This window comes from Molossus molossus, unplaced genomic scaffold, assembly GCF_014108415.1.
Source record: "Molossus molossus isolate mMolMol1 unplaced genomic scaffold, mMolMol1.p scaffold_m16_p_19, whole genome shotgun sequence".
NCBI lineage: Eukaryota > Metazoa > Chordata > Mammalia > Chiroptera > Molossidae > Molossus > Molossus molossus.
The window spans coordinates 12067118-12087176 of record NW_023425354.1 but is presented as its reverse complement, the minus strand read 5'-3'; the positions used below and the strand labels follow the sequence as shown (position 1 = coordinate 12087176).

Genomic DNA, 20059 nt, shown 5'->3' with positions numbered 1-20059 from the left:
TTTTGCCCCATCGTGTGTGTGTGTGTGTGTGTGTGTGTGTGTTTAACTGTAACTATCTGCATGTGTGGTTCCCACAATCATTGCCCTATTGCTTCTTTTTAACATCTTTCTCTGAGTAGAGAAACATGGCTCATATTATCTACAATATATCTATTTGGACAATACTAGTATACATAGTAAAGTAGTTTCAGATTGATAAACTGTATATTTCCATAAGAAATAAATTTACCAACTAGAGTACAATGTTTGTAAATAAGAAGAAACAATTTAATTCCATGAACCCATGGTACGTCTTTTTGAATTTTTATTTCTTTTGTTTATAGTTCCTTTAAGTGTTCTCTACCTTCATTTTTCTCAATATTTATTAAAATGTAGGTATTCGGAATATTTCTCTCTCTTCCTTTTCTTTCTTCTCTCTCTAAAAATCAATGAATTACTCTTTAAAAACAACACTCCCAGAAAGGTTTAGTAAGATAGTTGAATTAGCCCAAGTGGTGTGGCTTGGTGGACTGAGCATCATCCCATGGACTGAGAGGTCCCAGTTCAATTCCCAGTCAGGGCACATGCCCAGGTTGCAGGCTCAATCCACACCGGGGGGTGTGCAGGAGGCAGCCGATTGGTATTTCTCTCTCTCTCTCTCTAAAAAAATCAATAAAACATATTTAAAATAAATAAATAGCTATATAGGTTAAAAAAAAAAGATAGTTGAGCCCTGGCCAGTTTGGCTCAGCGGTTAGAGCGTCGGCCTGCGGTCTGGAGAGACCCGGGTTCGGTTCCCGCTAAAGGCACGTACTTCGGTTGCAGTTTGTCCCCGGCCCTGGTTGGTCGTGCGGGTGGCAGCCACTCGATGTGTCCCTTCACATCGATGTTTCTCTCTCTCTCTCCCTTCCTCTCTCTCCCTCCCTTCCTCTCTCTCCCTCCCACTCTATCTGTACAAAAAATGGAAAAATATCCTCGGGTGAGGATAAAAAAAAAAAAAGATAGTTGAATTAAAGAAGCAAACAAAGCCCAGTTGAATTAAAGAAGCAAACAAAGCCTGACCGGTGTGGCTCAGTGATTGAGCACCGACCTGTGCACCAAGAGGTCGCTGGTTCAATTCCCAGTCAGGGCACATGCCCAGGTTGTAGGCCCAATCCCCAGTGGGGGGCATGCAAGAGGCGGCCAATCCATGTTCTCTCTCATCAAGGATTCTCTCTTTCTCTCCCTCTCCTTTCCCCTCTCTCTAAAAATCAATAAAGAAAAAAAATTTAAAGAAGCAAACAAATAATTTGGGGAATATTAGTAAGGACCAGGGCAAGATACAAAATTCTATAAAGGGTATATATCATCCCTAATTTATGTTGGGATGAAAAAGATTCTCCCAGGAAAATGAAATACAGAAAATTCAAGTAAAATATACACTTGAAAATTTTAATACATTTTGAAACTTTGTAGTGATTCATTCCAAGAGTTTATTTAGCATTTAACAAAAAGTAAAATGAAAATATTTCTCTCTCACCATTAGCTGCCGCCAGAAAGGATTTATTACTACCCCTAGCCTTGTTGGTCAAGTCTTCAGTTATGTCCATATGACGGTGGATTTCTTCACGCATTTCTTCCAGAATTTTGCAGAGTTCTGCTTCCCAGTAATCTTTGTCTAGACAGTCAATTAATTCTGCAAGCTGGACTTTTGTACTGTAGTACCAAATTTTCTTTTCATTTTCATTTTCTGTATCTTCTTCTCTATTTAGAAAACGTACAGAAACATTTCCTATGTTAGACACAATGATATTTATCTGACAACTTCACCTATTCAGTGAAAGTTAAATATGTAACACAAAATTTGTGCACTAAAGCTCAATAGCTCTGCTCACAAGAGATCTCCTCAAGTCACATTCAAACTCAAGTTTTTCTTATTTTATTTGAGAAACCTCTAATTATTTTTATTTCCTAGCCCACAGCAGCTTAGGACAAAATAATTCATTAGTGGTAGTGGAGAGAATAATTAGTGCAGGCAGCAAAGAAGGATATATTTTAAAACATGACACAGAGAAACAGGACCTCAAAATTCAGAACGCGTGAATACTTGGTGGAGAAGTCTTAAGTTACACTTCGATCAACTTTAAGATTAAGATCATCACTGTAACAATATGATGAGCAAAATTTTAACCAAAAATATTTAAACTCTGTACATGGCAGTTACACAGCAAGTCTGCATTACAATATAATTTAGAAGTATTTCCATCAAAATGGTATAAATGGTCTGCTAAATTCTGGTTCTTGAAGAAACCGTCCAAATGGAGTAATAGTATCTCATCCCTCCTCCTTTTTCACACACAAAGCTCAAACTGAAGAAAAGAAAAGCAGTTTCCTTTCCTGCTTAAATCTCTCCCAAAGTACCATTTCACTTGTAACAAAGGTAGAGACTTCAACAGGGACAGTCACTAACTAAAAACAGGCAAATTAATGTCTAAGACCAGACTTAGAGAAACATATGTGATGGTATTTCTTCCCTTATTCAAAAGGTATTCAGGAATGCATGTCAGTTACTTGATGAGAAAGAATCTAACCTTCCTGTCTACTCAAAGGCAAACTCATGGAGTTAAAGAAACTGGGCTTTTAAGAGAGATATGGCTTGCCCTGGCCGGTTTGGCTCAGCGGTTGGAGTGTCGGCCTGCGGTACAGAGAGACCAGGGTTCGGTTCCCACTAAGGGCATGTACCTCGGTTGCAGTTTGTCCCCGGCCCCACTTGGGGTTGTGCGGGAGGCAGCCACTCGATGTGTCCCTTTCACATCGATGTTTCTCTCTCTCTCTCACTTCCCCTCTCTCCCTGCCACTCTATCTGAACAAAAATGCAAAGGTGTACTCAGGTGAGGGGGGAAAAAAAGATGTAATCTCTCAGTCACACTAACGTCAAACTTTGTCTTTTTAATATAGGCCAAAGCAAACCCGGCCAGTGTGGCTCAGTGGATTGAGCGTCGTCACATGGACTGAGAGGTCCCAGTTCAATTCCCAGTCTGGGCACATGCCCAGGTTGTGGGCTTGATCCCCAGTAGGGGGCATGCAGGAGGCAACCAATAGATGTTTCTCTCTCACATCAATGTTTCTTTTTTTTTTTTTTTTTTTTGTCCTCACCCAAGGATATTTTTCCATTTTTTGTACAGACAGAGTGGGAGGGAGGGAGAGGAAGGGAGAGAGAGAGAGAGAAACATCGACATGAAGGGACACATCGAGTGGCTGCCACCCGCATGACCAACCAGGGCCGGGGACAAACTGCAAAGGAGATACGTGCCCTTAGCGGGAACCGAACCCGGGTCTCTCTGGACCGCAGGGCAATGCTCTAACCGCTGAGCAAAACTGGCCAGGGCACAATCTTAATTATCATATTAACAGTGAAGTCACTACTTCATACGGCAGTCTGTTTTAAACTTGAATTGCTCGCCCTGGCCAGTTTGGCTCAGCGGTTAGAGTGTCGGCCTGCGGTCCGGAGAGACCCGGGTTCGGTTCCCGCTAAGGGCACGTACTTCGGTTGCAGTTTGTCCCCGGCCCTGGTTGGTCGTGCGGGTGGCAGCCACTCGATGTGTCCCTTCACGTCGATGTTTCTCTCTCTCTCTCTCTCCCTTCCTCTCTCTCCCTCCCACTCTATCTGTACAAAAAAAAAAAATAAATAAATAAATAAACTTGAATTGCTCTTTTAGAACATTTTCTTTTTAATGAAATGATGCAAACGTAATAGATCCACCAATTAGTTGTGGTTCTTCCTGCAAGAGGTTATGTAAAATAAAGCTAACAGGTCCTACACACACACACACACACACACACACACACAGTCTTTCAAATCTTTTTCATTTATAATTTTACTGTTTTTTTTTTCCTTCTGGCCAAATATTTTATGCTCAAATATTTTCATCATTCCTTATACAATATGTAAATGAAAGTAACTGAAAGGCTTTTCAACTTGGGGGAAGGAGACATGATTGAAATTGCTGTTTTAAAATCATCTAGCTATAGCCCTGGCCAGTTTGGCTCAGCAGTTAGAGTGTCAGCCTGCGGTCCAGAGAGACCCGGGTTCAGTTTCCGCTAGGGGTGCGTACCTCGGTTGCAGTTTGTCCCCAGCCCTGGTTGGGTCATATGGGTGGCAACCACTCAATGTGTCCCTTTCACGTCGATGTTTCTCTCTCTCTCTCTCCCGCTCCCACTCTATCTGAACAAAATATCAAAAAATGTCCTCAGGTGAGGATAAAAATAATAATAATAATAATAATCATTCCTTATACAATATGTTTTCCAGAGTCTTCATTACCCTATTCTTCCCCTAAAGGTACAGTTTGTCAACTTCTCTCTAAATATGTGGCATGCAAGAACTATTTTTTTATTCTGCTCATCAAAGATCATACTTAACACTGACAATCTTTCTTCTTGAAGCTACATGTAGGACAAATTCTTTAAAAGCATAAAGTAGTGCCTGGCCGGTTTGGCTCAGCGGTTGGAGCACTGGCCTGTGGACCAGAGAGGCTCAAGTTCGGTTCCCACTAAGGGCACATACCTCAGTTGCAGTATGTACCCGGCCCCAGTTGGGGTCGTGTGGTTGGTGACCAGTCGATGTGTCTCTCTCACATGGATGTTTCTCTCTCTCTCTCTCTTCCTCCCTCTCTATCTCAAGATAAAAATGCAAAAATGTCCTCAGGTGAGGATATTAAAAAAAAAAAAAAAGCATAAAGTTGTTTTATTACTTATGCATGTGGGCACACTTACACAGTTTATATGATCAAAATTATTTGTTCTAATTATAAAATGACAACAGCAGCTTTCCTATATAAATATATACTGATTTATACATATATTTGGTTTGGAGATTAGAATGTGGTTTCTACAGAAGCTCTGTCTCTACAATGTTCCTTTTGCACACCCAAAATGGCCTGGCTTCCCTACAGACGCTAATCAGTTCAAGAAGCTCACACGATGGCAGAAAAGGATGGGTGGGATGAAAACCTTTGCCAAAAAATATACTTATAACCTTGGCCAGTTTTGCTCAGCGGTTAGAGCATCGACCTGCAGACTAGAGTCCCGGGTTCGATTCTGGCCAAGGGCATGTACCTTGGTTGCGGTTCGACCCCGGCCCTGGTTGGAGTCATGCAGGTGGCAACCAATCAATGTGTCTCTCTTATAACGACGTTCTCACCCTCCCTCCCACTCTGTCTGAAGATAAATGTAAAAATATCCTCAGGTGAGAATTTAAAAAATAAATAAATAAATAAAATAAAAATGCTGTTGGGAGGGTTGAGCTGAAATATGTAAAGTGCTGGGAACACACCTTACAGGTACAATAAACAGAGTTGCTATTATTTTCCTCGTCTTTTGAAGTATGTATTATCTCCTTAAGACAAATATCTACAAGTGAGGTGGCTATTAAAAAAAGAGAAGACGTGTTTCAGGGTACAAAAAGAACAGAGGTTCAGAGAGAAAGCTCTAGGAAATAGCATCAATAGGCTGAGATTTGAAGAGTAAGTTAACCAAAAGGTTTTTGGGTGTTTTGATTTGCTTTTATTTATTTATTTTTAGGTGGTGGGAAGCAAAATTAAATGTACAAGTTAGGGACCTGTGAGCTTTCCATTAAGAGTAAATGAAAGTAACTGAAACGCTTTTCAACTTTGGGAGAAGGAGATATGATTGGAATTGCTGTTTTAAAAATCATCTAGCTAGAGCCCAGTGGTTGGAGCGTCGGCCTGCGGTCCAGAGAGACCCGGGTTCAGTTTCCACTAGGGGCATGTGCTTCAGTTGCAGTTTGTCCCCAGCCTTGGTTGATCATGCAGGTGGCAGCCACTCAATGTGTCCCTTTCACATCGATGTTTCTCTCTCTCTTCCTCTCTCTCTCTCCCACTCTATCTGAAAAAAAAATGGAAAAATGTCCTTGGGTGATAAAAAAAATCATCCAGCTATGAAATAGTGAATAGAATTGGGAATGGGGAGTTATATATATACCAGTCTGGAGGAGTCTAAACTAGTCTAATTGAGATGATGATGGCTTGTATTACGGTAGGGACACTGAGAATGAAGAAAAACTGATCCAATATTTAAGAGGTAATTAAAGGGCATAACAAACAATATAGGACAAAAGACTATTCTCAGGTTTCTAGCTTGAGCAGTTGTTAGGATGGTGACCTCATTTACTAAGATAGGAATACTGAATGAAGAGTAGGTAATGGGAGGGGGGGTGATGAGTTCCATTTAGACAAGTTATGCTGAGGGGCCTGTGTAATCATGTCCAGGAGGCTACTAGATAAAACAGAACTGTACATGGGCAGAAGGGTAATAGATGTAGGTTTGATGGCAACTAAGCCAACAAGTAGGTAGCTTTCAGCTAGAATGGGATGATACAGGTAGAAAGTTATGTAGGTTAAAAAGCATAATTTAATTTGGTAAATGAAAAAATACATAATTTTTCTTTTCTTTTTTTAATCCTCACCAGAGGATTTTTTTTCAAATACCTTCAGACAGAGTGGGAGGGGGAGAGAGAGAGAAAGAATAGAGAAAGATCGATGTGAAAGAGACACATCAATTAGCTGCCTCCCGCACAATCCTGACCAGGGCGGGGGATGAACCGCAACCAAGGTACATGCCCTTGGCTGAAATCAAACCCGGTGGCCGAAATCAAAACCGTGACTCTTTGGTTGGTGCGCTGACACTCTAACCGCTGAGCCAAATCAGCCAGGGCAAAATACAGAGTTGTTAAATGCTGTGTTCAAGGTAATTTTATTCATAATGGAGAGTCACAAGAAAAGGTCAATTTCCCTAATTTGGTAATTCTTCTTCTACTGAAAGTCCCAATTTCAGAGCAAATAATTGATAGGATAAAAGCGATATTAAGAAAGACTGGCACTCTTACATTGGATTAAAATCAACCTCTAAATTGTTTACCCAATATTTTGGTTCCTCAGGTAGACTAAAAAAGAACCTTTCTTCTATTATATGCTTCACTAAAATATCTATTATATGCTGTACAAAAAAAAATCTTTTTAAATGAGTATTAAACAGCCTAGCCAGTGTGGCTCTGTGGACTGAGTATCATCCAGTGGATTGAACATCTTTCTTTTTTCTTTTTATCCTCACCTGAGGACATTTTTCCATTTTTTGTTCAGATAGAGTGGGAGGGAGAGAGAGAGAGAGAGAAACATTGACGGAAAAGGGACACATCGAGTGGCTGCCACCCGCACGACCCAACCAGGGCCAGGGACAAACCGCAATCAAGGTACGTGATCTTAGTGGGAACCGAACCCGGGTCTCTCTGGAACGGAGGCCAACGCTCTAACCGTTGAACCAAACTGGCCAGGGGAGTTTGAGCATCTTTCCATGGACTGATTCAACTCCCTGTTGGGGCACATGCCCGGGTTTCGGCCTCGATCCCAGGTGAAGGGCATGTGTGAGGCAGCCAATCTATGTTTCTCTCACATGAATGTTTCTATCTCTCTCTCTCTTCCTCTCTCTAAAAAATCAATAAAAATATATAAAAAGTAAATGAGTTATTAAACAATTAAAAGCAATAATGGAAATTTTTAATTTTTATAAACTACTAGTAATATAATTAAAACTTGTTCACTGCCTCAGACTTTGTTTTAGACATGCCCTCCTTGGACATGATTCATCATTGTTTTCAACTTCTGGGCTTCCAGGGAGCGGTTACAACAGATTTCCATATTCTTTGAACTGAACAGTGTATATGGCTTCAAAACTTTCACCAAGAGTACACCTACAATCTACCACAAGGGGGCACTTAAACTGAAATTGTTTTAATCTAACTTTAGAAAGATGTAAAATCTTTCAGATTTACTCAAATTATTGACAAGTAACACATAATTATCATTAACAATATTTAAAGTTTTGTATTTGACTTTACAAAGAAAGTCAAAATGGCAAAGCATGAAAAAAGATGTCCTTATTTGTCTGAAATCTTCATTACATTTTGTGTACTTTATAATGCATTTAGAAAAGCAATTTGAGAGACTATGATTAAGTCTTTCAAAGCAAATGAATAGTTTCACTGCCAAGTATATATAACTTATGTTTTAATCTAAGTTTAGAAAAAATTTTACTGTTCAATTTTGAAAAGTGTATTATTTCACCAACAATGTAGCATAAATCCATCCATAAGTACTTTAAAGGTAACATATTGAGACCTCTGACTCATGTAATTTCAAAAGTTTGCACTTATTTAACTACATTTGAAAGAGTTCGCTTTTGCTTGCTTAAATATTGTTTTATATACTGATACAGAATTGTTTTATATACTGATACCAGAATTCCACTTATTTTATATTTTCTAAAAATGTCTTTGTCTTAAATGGTTAAAGAACCCAGAAATACCCAGCCCAGATATACCAAAAACCATTCCTCTATCTCCCGCCTCTGCCCCCCATCCCAGTTATAGGCATTGATTTTTAACAGCTAAATCAATGACAGTTGCAGACTTCTTAAAATGATGGCTTAGAAACTATGCTACAGTATAAAGTTAGTTATTAAAAATATATTTATGAACAGGTTCTGAAAAATAAGTCCAACCCTGGCAGGGAAGCTCAGTTGGATGCGCCAAGGTTGCGGGTTCAATCCCCACTAAGGGTACATACAAGAATTAATGAATACATAAATAATTAGAACAATAATCGATGTTTCTCTTTCTCTCTCTCCCTCCCTAAAATAATTGTTTTTTAATCCTCAACCAAGGACACTTTTCAATATTTTGTTCAGATAGAGTAGGAAGGAGGGAGAAAGAGAGAAACATTGACGCAAAAGGGACACATCGAGTGGTTGCCACCGACATGACCCAACCAGGGCCAGGGACAAACTGCAACCAAGGCATGTGCCCTTAGCAAGAACCGAACCCGGGGCTCTCCGGACCACAGGCCGACACTCTAACCACTGAGCAACCGGCCAGGGCCCTAAAATAAATTTTAAAAAATTTTTCAGGTCCAACTTTCTTTTTTTTAATATTTTTACATTGATTTCTTAGAGAGAGAGAAAGGGAGAGATAGAAACACCAATGTGAGAGAGAAACATCAATCAGCTGCTTCCTGCACACCCCGCACTGGGGATCAAGCCTACAACCCAGACATGTGCCCTGACCAGGAATCGAGCCGGGACCACTCAGTCTGTGGGACATAAAACTCACAGGGATAGAGAACATAGGAGAGACAACAAAAAATTTTTGGAAGCAGAAAAGCACACGGACAAGTAATAACTGCCTTAGCAGAGCCAGTAAAGCCCAAGCCCAAACCAAAAGGATGAAGCTGAGAACCAACAATCACACTCCTCAAAATGCACTGAAAATTATGAAAGTGGTATTGACAGCAGAGAACTGCCTGAAAGCTACAGAGCAGATCCCTAAACCACCTATCCTCTAGAAGCCACCAATGGTTTAGTGACTAAAGGAGGTAAAACAGTTTTCTGGATCAGTGGACACAAGACTCAGGAGTAAACAAGGGTTCGGTACAGAAAACAAGGGCAATGAGTAGCTATACATACAGTAAATGTTCTATGCATTTTAAGTGCAGCCCACTTCCCCCACTCAGCCAGTCAGACCCTCAGGCACCAAGTAGGACACCACAAAAGGCCTCTCTGGGCCATCTGACCAGCTCAAGAGGAAGGACTAAAGATCGTGACATCAGGGATTCCCAAAAAAACAGAGTAAGAAAAGCATCCAACAGTAAAGCTCAAAATTGGTAAGGCCTACCCACATGCTCAGAGCTTCCAACTACCAGTAAAATCCCACAGTGTTGATCAAGAGAAAAAAAAATTAAGGATTAATGGACATCAGAGGATGAAAGAAACCAAAACAAACATTAAGAAGAAGCAACTTAGCCCTGGCTGGTTTTGCTCAGCCGTTAGAGCGTAGGCGGGCAGACCAGGGAGTACCGGGTTCATCCCCAGCCCAGACTGGGGTCGTGCAGGTGGCAACCAGTCAATGTGTCTCTCTCACATCGATGTTTCTCTTTCTCTCTCTCTCTTTCCCTCTCCCATTCTGTCTGAAGATAAATGTAAAGTATCCATGGGTGAGGATTAAAAAAGCAGCAGCAGCAGCAACTTATATCTGGCCCAGTGGCTCAGTTGGGTGAAGTGCCATTTCGTAAACCAAAAGACTGCAGGTTCAATTTCTTATCAGGGCAAATACCTAGGTTGTAGGTTCAATCCCTGGTTAGGGAGAGTACATGGGGGGGAACTGATGAATGTTTCTCTCTCACATTGATGTTCCTCCCCCGCTCTCTCCCTTCCTTCCTCTCTCTCTAAAGTCAATAATAATAAAAAAAAATCCTTGGGTGAAGATTATAACAAAATAAATAAATGAATAAGCAACTTAAAAGAAACCAAGACTATGCACAGTAGGAAAAATATCCAAAAAATTATCATGAATGTCCTCAGAAAAGTAATAGAAAAATTTATATCTAATGAATCTAAAGCAGAATTTTACTTATTATTTTTTTAAAGGAAGAAAATTTGCCCTGGCCGGACTTGCTCAGCGGTTAGAGCATTGGCCTGTGGACCAGAGAGTCCTGGATTCAGTTCCTGCTAAGGGCACATATGTCGGTTGTAGCTTGTCCCCGGCCCCGATTGGGGTCATGTGGGTGGCGACCACTCAATCTCTCTCTCTCACATCAATGTCTCTCTCTCTCTCTCTCCCTTCTTTTCTCCCTCCTGCTCCATCTGAAGATAAAAAAAAAAAAAAAAAAATGTCCTCAGGTGAGGATAAAATAAAAATAAAAAGAAAGAAGATTCTAAAAAAAAGAGCTCTCAGTGCCCGGTCGGTATGGCTCAGTTGGTTGAGCATCATGCCATGCACCAGGAGGTCGCCAGTTCAATTCTAGGTCAGGGCACATGCCCGAGTTTCAAACTCAATCCCCAGTAGAAGGTATGCAGGAGGCTATCGATTGATATTTCTCTATCATAGATGTTTTACTTCTCTCTCTCTCACCCTCTCTCTGAAATCAATAAAAACATATTTTTTAATGAAAGAGCTCTTAGAAAATAAAATAATAGCAGAAAAGAAAAACTAGTAAGGCTGATAGATCAAAATAAAGAAATCTTCTAACCTGGCCAGTGTGGCTCAGTGGTTGAGCATTGACCCATGCACCAAGAGGTCGCCAGTTCGATTCCCGGTCAGGGCACATGCCCAGGTTGTAGGCTCAAGCCCCAGTTGGGGGCATGTGGGAGGTGGCCAGTCAATGTTCTCTCTCATCAATGTTTCTACCTCTCTTCCACCCCTTCATCTATCTGTAAAATTTTTTTTTTAATGTTTTTTTATCCTCACCCAAGGACATTTTTCCATATTTTGTTCAGATAGAGCGGGAGGGAAAGAGAGGAAGAGAGAGAAACATCAACGTGAAAGGGACACATCAAGTGGCTGCCTCCTGCACGACCCAACCAGGGCTGGGGACAAACTGCAACCAAGGTACGTGCCCTTAGCAGGAACTGAACCCAGGTCTCTCTGAACTGCAGGCTGATGCTCTAACCACTGAGCTAAACCAGCCAGGGCAAAGATGGTACTTTTTTTTTTAATTTTTAAAAAATCTTCTAGGGCCCTGGCCAGTTTGGCTCAGCGGTTAGAGCATCCGCCTGCGGTCCGGAGAGACCCGGGTTCAGTTCCCGCTGAGGGCACGTACTTCGGTTGCAGTTTGTCCCCGGCCCTGGTTGGTCGTGCGGGTGGCAGCCACTCGATGTGTCCCTTCACGTCAATGTTTCTCTCTCCCTCTCCCTTCCTCTCTCTCCCTCCCACTCTATCTGTACAAAAAATGGAAAAATGTCCTTGGTTGAGGATAAAAAAAAAAAAAATTTTTTTTAAATCTTCTAGGAAAAATAGACACACACACACACACACACACACACACACACACACACCTTAAAGAGAAAAATTGACAAAGAGGAAAACTGGAAAGAAAAGATAAGAAAATCAGAAGACCAAAACAGGAAGTCCAAAACCAGTAAATTAATAATAGCTCAAGATAAATACAACAGGGAAAAGGAGGGGGGGCAGTCCTAAGGGTTCTCAGAACCAAAGGATTCAACTACCAGATACAAATTGCCCACCAGCCCTGGCCAGCGTGGTTCAGTTGAGTGAGTGTTACCCATGCACCAAAAGGTTGCTGGTTCGATTCCCAGTCAGGGCACATGCCAGGGTTGTGGGCTTGATCCCCAGTGGGTATGGGTGTAGGAGGTAACTGATCAATGTTATGCTCTCACTTCAATCTCTCTCCCTCCCTCCCTAAAAATCAATTAAAAATCTTTAAAAAAAAAAAAAGGAAGTGCCCACCAAATACCCAATGGACTGAAAAACAGACCCAGCCCTGGCCGGTTTTGCTCAGCGGTTAGAGCATCAGCCTGCGGTCCAGAGAGACCCGGGTTTGGTTCCCGCTAAGGGCACGTACCTCGGTTGCAGTTTGCCCCCAGCCCTGGTTGGGTCGTGCGGGTGGCAGCCACTCGATGTGTCCCTTTCACATCGATGATTCTCTCTCTCTCTCTCTCTCTCACTCCCCCCCCCTCCCTCCCTCCCTCCCTCCCACTCTATCTGAACAAACAATGGAAAAATGTCCTCAGGTGAGGATAAAAAATAAATAAAATAAAACAGACCCACAGAGCATTACTCTAAAACTACAGAATACTGGAGGCAAAGATTCCATAAGCTTCCAGGTATGTCCAAACTGGTCATATACAAAGAACAATAAGCCCTGGCCGGTTTGGCTCAGCGGTTAGAGCGTCGGCCTGCGGTCCTGAGAGACCCGGGTTCGGTTCCCGCTAAGGGCACGTACCTCGGTTGCAGTTTGTCCCTGGCCCTGGTTGGGTCGTGTGGGTGGCGGCCACTCGACGTGTCCCTTTCACGTCGATGTTTCTCTCTCTCTCTCTCCCGCTCCCACTCTATCTGAACAAAAAATAGAAAAAAATGTCCTCGGGTGAGGATTAAAAAAAAAAAAAAAATACAAAGAACAATAAATGGTTTCAAATTTGTAACAGCAGTGCAGCAACAAGACAACTGCACAAAATTCTGAAGATCTCTGCTTACTCTGTACCTATGTTTATAAACTAAGGGTGAGTGTGGCTAAAATACTTATCTCTGCCTGGCATGGCCTGACCACATACAAAGTTCCTGCTCTCTTTATGCCTGGCTGATATTCTTTTCATCCAACCACAGACTTTCTGATTTGTCCTAATTCTGAGAGCTGGAAAAAGGCTTTAAAAACTTTCGAAACTGAACCCTGGCCATTGTGGCTCAGCTGGTTGGGCATCATCCCATGCACTGAAAGGTTGACAGTTCAATTCATGGTCAGGGAACATGGTACATATCTGGGTTTCAGGCTTGATCCCTGGTAGGAGGTGTGCAGGAGGCAGCCAATGGATGTTTCATTCTCAAATCAATGTTTCTCTTCCTCTCCCTTCCTTTCTCTCTAAATATCAATTATTTGTATCTTAAGTAAAAACAAAAACTTTAGAAGCTCAAAATACAAAGTAGTCCACACCCTCTGACCAAATTTCCACAGGAATTTCCACAGAATGTCCAAAACCAAGTCCATACTACAACCCTGTCCAACACCCGGACTAAGGTGAATCCTCTGCTTTCCCAGACTTCCTCCTGACCTTCCCACTGACCTGCCTCAAAGAGCTTCTTAAAAACCCTCAGGAAAGCAGAATCCAGACTGTCCACCATGAGTCTGCTGGGCCTATCTTCCAGGAGACTGCAACCACTAGTGGACTAATGGCAGAACTGATCTTTTCTTAAGATACCTGGTTTGTTCTTGCTGATCCATTTACACAGACATACTAAAACTAAAAAAGAATCAAGAAAATCCTACCACCACAGTGAGATCCTAACACCACAGGGTAAGTGGGGATCACTTCAGGGTGGGCTGTAGAGAACATAATTGGAAGGGGCCACAGTGGCATTCTGCTAGTAACCTATTTCCTGTCTTAGGCATTGAAAATAATGTATATTTTGCTGTTGTTGGTTTTAAACACTCTTCTTTTTTTACAATTTTAAAAACTGTGTTAACATACATATTTCTTCAAGTTAGAAATTATTTAACTATATTGCCCTGGCCGGTTTGGCTCAGCGGTTGGAACATCGGCCTGCAGACCAGAGAGTCCCGGGTTTGTTTCCCGCTAGGGACACGTACCAAAAAAAAAACAAAACAGAAATTATTTAACTATATTGCCTTGGCTGGTTTTGCTCAGTGGTTGGAGCGTCGGCCTGCAGACCAGAGAATCCTGGGTTTGGTTCCTGCTATGGGCACATACAAAAATTATTTTAAAAAAACAAAAACAGAAATTATTTAACTATACAAATGATTATTAAATCACTAAGGTTTAGATCACATCACCAGCATGGTTCTGCTACATCATGAAGGAAACGGGCTTAATTTTAAATACATACAAAAATCAAGATCAGATTTACTTACATTATAAGTCTTCGGTTTAAGAACCAGTATTTCCTCCGACTTCTGTCATATCCAATAGGTTCATGTCGAATATATGGTTTGTTTTTTTGGATTTCAGCAACACAATCTGTCACACCAGGCACCTTATGTGCTACACAGACTTCACACTGCCATTCATCCTCTGGTACCTCCTCAAGAGGAGGTTTCACACATTCCAAATGGTATACTGCTGAACATGTCTCACAGCAAAGCAAATCCCCAAGTTTGTGACAAACCCTACAATGGTCATCATACTGGATTACCCCTTCAGACATCAATTCTTCACGAGCAATATTTGTGGTAAGAAACTGATCAACTAAGAACTGCAGAACTTTGATTTTGTTCTCTACTGGTCCATAAGGGTAGTCCTCTGCTTCTTGGTAAGGAAGCACATGATGGTACTCCTTATCGCTCTCACAGTACACCCGCAGCACCTCCGGCCACGTCATTCCATCTATGAAATACAGTGTGGAATTAACGCTATCTTTCAGATCAGCAGGTCCAAAGGTAGTATTAGAAGTGTCTTCTTCACGCAAAACTGCTTTCAAAAGCACAACGTGCATCTCCGCCATAAGTGTACATTGCTCTTGACTCACCAAAGCTGCACAAAAGTCCTCAAAGCGAAAAGGAGATAACCTTAAAACAGTGCCAAAGTTCCGCAGTACCTCATAAATGGCAATAACATTCATTATATGCTCATTAGGCACCATTAAATCCTCAGAGGACTTGGGAAATTCAAGGGGTGGGATGTCTTTCTCTTCCAATATTGGAGAACGAGGCCGATGTACTCTTGGTTTTCGCCTACCTGTAAATAAAGAAATGATATAATTACAAATCAATACATCATTTCTACAAAGGGTTTTCCAATTTTTTTGTTTGGATATATATCTCAAAAATTATATAAGCATACTTCTATTTTTCTAATAACTGTCAAGATAACACCAAGAAGCAATAATTTAGCTTTAAATTTTAAATCTATAGAAAATCTAAATTCTGAAACTAGACCACCTAAAATGGATTAAAGACCTAAATGTAAGACCAGAAACCATAAAACCCCTGAATGAAAATATAGGCAGCAAACTCTCTGACATTGCTCTTAGTACCATTTTTTTCTGAGATATCTCTCCAGACAAGAGAAGCAAAAAGAAAAATAAGTAAGTTACGACTACATCAATTTAAAATGTTTTTGCATAGCAAAGGAAACCATCAACAAAACAAAAAGACAACCTACCAATATGGAGAAGACATTTGCCAGTGATACATCCAATAAGGGATCAATATCCAAAATTCATAAAGAACTCATACAAGCCCTGTCCAATTTGGCTCAGCGGTTAGAGCGTCGGCCTGCAGTCCGGAGAGACCCAGGTTCGGTTCCCACTAACGGCATGTACCTCAGTTGCAGTTTGTCCCCAGCCCTGGTTGGGTCGTGTGGGTGGCAACCACTCGATGTGTTCCTTTCACGTCGATGTTTCTCTCTCCCTCCCTCTCTATCTGAACAAAAAATGGAAAAATGTCCTCGAGTGAGGTTAAAAAAAACAAAAACATTAATAAACCTACAAAAAGAAAATGCTAAGGATGGAAAGTGATCTAGATGAATTCTGGGAGAAAAAAGAGAACCAAAGAGCAAGGATTTGTCAATGAATTTCCAGCATAGTCTAGGTTAGTGGAGAGAATTTTTTTTTCTTTTCTTTATTGATTTTAGAGAGAGAGGAAGGGAAAAAGAGAGAGAGATAGAAACATCGATGAGAGAGAACATCGACTAGCCACTTCCTGCACGCCTCGCACTGGGGATTAGGCCCACAATCAGGGCACATGCCCTGACCAGGAATTGAACCGATGACCTCGTGGTGCATGAGTGGACGCTCAACCACTGAGCCACACTGGCTGGGCAAGGGAGAGAATTTCTTAACTGAGTAACAAAGATTCTGGCTATCACTATGTATAGATACTTTATTTAAATGACCTGGCAGTTGCTGAGGCAAAACTTTTCACCCTTTGTATTTCATAATAGAAAGAAAGCTACTTAGTAAAGTATACTGGGATGTTCTCCTCTCCGATCTCTTTGGAAGAACTAGTCAGTACTTTACCAAATGTTAACTGTTACTTGGGATCTTTTTCTACATATCTGGGTTATTTAAATACGCAGTGTGGACAAGATCTGTATTTGTTTAGTTAAAAAAAAAAAAACTACTTCTCTACATATTTTAAACAGATATTGCCTTAATTTACTAAACTTAAAAGAAAAATTAGACCTTTTCCAAGGTCTTGATGAAAAATCAACTCTTCTGTCCTCTCCTGTGCTTCCTGGCACTCTGTGCTTCTCTGACACTTTGTGCAGTTCTCCATTATACTGTGAGCACATTTATATGACAGCATTACTTGTGTGCCTCAGCTCATTTATTAACTTCTTTTTTTTTTTTTTTTTTATCCTCACCCGAGGACATTTTTCCAATTTTTGTACAGATAGAGTGGGAGGGAGAGAGAGAGAGAAACATCAACGTGAAAGGGACACATCGAGTGGCTGCCACCCGCACGACCAACCAGGGCCGGGGACAAACTGCAACCGAGGTACGTGCCCTTAGCGGGAACCGAACCCGGGTCTCTCTGGACCGCAGGCCGACGCTCTAACCGCTGAGCCAAACCGGCCAGGGCCTCATTTATTAACTTCTTTAGAGCACAGACCATGTATAATTTATTGTAGTAACTGAAAGATCTGTTCAACTAATGATACCCAGAAATAAAACTACATGAAAAGGGTAGAGATCCAGGGTTGAAATCATGCCAAGATTAAAACTCAGATGCCATTGTAGATTTTTCAGTTTGGCCTACTAATTTTTATTGTATTAATTCTAAGAAGAATATTTACAGGATGTTTTCAGACTTCTAGACCCCATAACTCTCTATGTAATGTATTTCTAGAGGGGAAAATATAGTATTGTCCTATTTCTAATTGGTATCTGAGAGAAAGATGGCACTCAGTATTGGTATAGGGAGTGAGAAAAGATCATTTTCAAAAGAACCTAGTACGCTAGATCTAATAAAACCTAATTCGTCAATGTATTGTATGCATACATAAACCATGATTGGCCCAACAAAATTAAATGATCTATATAGCTTTATTAATCTTCTTTTTTAAATTATGAAACTGACTTGTCAAAAGTAACAGGGATTTTCCCCTTTGATTTGAAATAGTGTCCCAATCTACTTTTTAGGTTATTACTCAATCCATGGAGTAATCAGAGAGTAAGTCAAAATAGAAATGAGAAATATGAATCTAATGAAAATAACATTAAAACAAATCAAAATTTGTGGGATACGTTTATAAAGTACATAGAGGAACAATTGTAGCATAAAATGCCTAGATTAGAAAAGGAAAGTCTCAAGTAAATGATTGTAAGGTAAGTTCCTTCTATCAGAAACCATAAATTAGGAGCAAATTAAATGTAAAGCAAGCAGGAGGGAAACAATCAAGAATAAAACAAAAGTCAATGAAATACAAAAGTATACACAAAAATCAATAACCACAGCCTTAGCCAGTCTGGCTCAGTAGTTAGAACACTGGCCTCAGATCGAAAGCTTAGGTTTTTTTTTTGTTTGTTTTTTATCCTCGCCCGAGGACATTTTTCCATTTTTTGTTCAGATAGAGCCGGGGAGAGAGAGAGAGAGAAACATCGACGTGAAGGGACACATCGAGTGGCTGCCACCCGCACGACCAACCAGGGCCGGGGACAAACTGCAACCGAAGTACGTGCCCTTAGCGGGAACCGAACCTGGGTCTCTCCGGACCGCAGGCCAACGCTCTAACCGCTGAGCCAAACTGGCCAGGGCGAAAGCTTAGGTTTGATGTCCAGCCCCAGTCCAGGTTGTACAGGAGGCAACCAATCAATATGTCTCTCTCACATCACTGTTTCTCTCTCACTCTCTCTCCCTCCCTCCCTTCTACTCTATCTAAATACTAATGGAAAAAATATCCTTGGGTGAGGATTAACAAACAAACAACAACAACAAAAATCAGTAATACCAATGGCTGCTTCCTTAATAGAACAACTAAATGGATTAACACTGAAAGGCAAATTTCAGTACCAGGAATGAGATGACATTACTATAGACTCTACAGATATTAAAAGGATAAGAAAATATTATGAACAACTTTATATTGATAAGTTAAACTCACACGAAATAAAGCAATTCCTTGAAAGACATGAATAATCAAAGCCCAAAAAAAGTATAGCCTTATGCCCTGGCCGATTTGGCTCAGCGATCAGAGCATCCAAAGAAAGAGTCTCGAGTTTGATTCCAGTCCAGGACACATACCTCAGTTTTGGTCGAATCCCCAGCAGCCCTGGTTGGGATTGTGAGGGACACAACCAATCGAGGTGCCTCTATCACATTGATGTTACTCTTTCTCCCTCCCTCCCTCCTTCCTCCCTCCCTCCCGCTCTACATGAAAATCAATGGAAATATATCATCAGGTGAGAATTTTTAAAAAATATAGCCTTAGAAACAGACTCATAGATACAGAGGACAGATTGACAGCTGTCAGAGGAGAGAGGGGTTAGGGGGCTGGGTGAAAAAATTAAGCAAAAATTAAAAAACTCAGCAGACACAGACAACAGTATGGTGATCACCAGAGAGAAAGGGGGTAGAGGGAGGCATAAGACAGCAAAAGGAGATGAATGGTGATGGAAGGAAACTTGACTTGGGGTAGTGAACACAGAATGCAATATATAGATGATGTATTATAAAAATGTACAGTTGAAACCTATATAATTTTATTAACCAATGTTACTACAATACATTGTTTTAAAAGAAAGAAAAAAGTATAGCCTTCTATGTATTAAAGAAATTGACTTCATAGTTAAAAAATCTTCCAACAAAAAGAACTCCAAGCCCAAATGATATCACTCGAATATTCTACCAAACATTTAAAAAAAAAATTACAATTCTACACAATCTTTTGCAGAAAACAAAAAGGGGGGGGGGGCAATACTTTCAGACTCATTTTGAGGTCAGCATTACTCTGATACCAAACTCAGATAAGACATTACAAGAAAACGACAGACCAAACTCCTCATAAACAGACATAAAAATCCTCAAAAACACCATGCATTAGAATTCAGCAAAATATAAAAGGTATAATACATCACAAACAAGTAGAGTTTAATCCCTGGAATGCAGGCTGGTTCAACATTTAAAAATCACTCAGTATAATTTACCATATCAAAAAACTAAAGAAAAACTGTATGACCATCTCAATAGTTTAAGAAAACGCATCTAACAAAATTGAACAACCAAGAAACTAGAAATAGAAGGGAATTTCTTCAACCTGAAAAACCTAGAGCTAACATCATACTTAAAGGTGAAAGTCAATGCTTTAACCCTAAGATTAGAAACAAAACAAAGATGTCCACTCTCACCCCTCTTATTCAGTATCATACAAGTCCTAGTCAGTACAGTAAGAAAAAGAAAATCCAGCCCTGGCCAGTAGGTCAGTTGGTTAGAGTATCATCCAATACACCAAGATTGTGGGTTCGATCCCCAATCAAGGAATATACAAGAATCAACTAATGAGTACTTAAATAAGTAGAACAACAAACTGATGTTTCTATCTCTCCCTTCCTTTCTCTCTC

At 40.7% G+C, this 20059-nt stretch overlaps 1 protein-coding gene across 14 annotated transcripts in view; it reads right to left on the bottom strand.

The window, feature by feature from the left end:
- Nucleotides 1–20059, bottom strand: part of BPTF (bromodomain PHD finger transcription factor) — a 149651-nt gene that overhangs the window by 102381 nt on the left and 27211 nt on the right. For all 14 annotated transcript variants that reach the window (XM_036269415.1, XM_036269418.1, XM_036269408.1 and 11 more), the window contains exons 2-3: nucleotides 14412–15234; nucleotides 1499–1722 (exon numbers count right to left, since the gene is read on the bottom strand). In XM_036269415.1, the coding sequence (XP_036125308.1) occupies nucleotides 1499–1722; nucleotides 14412–15234 (1047 nt within the window). The remainder of the gene's footprint in view (nucleotides 1–1498; nucleotides 1723–14411; nucleotides 15235–20059) is intronic.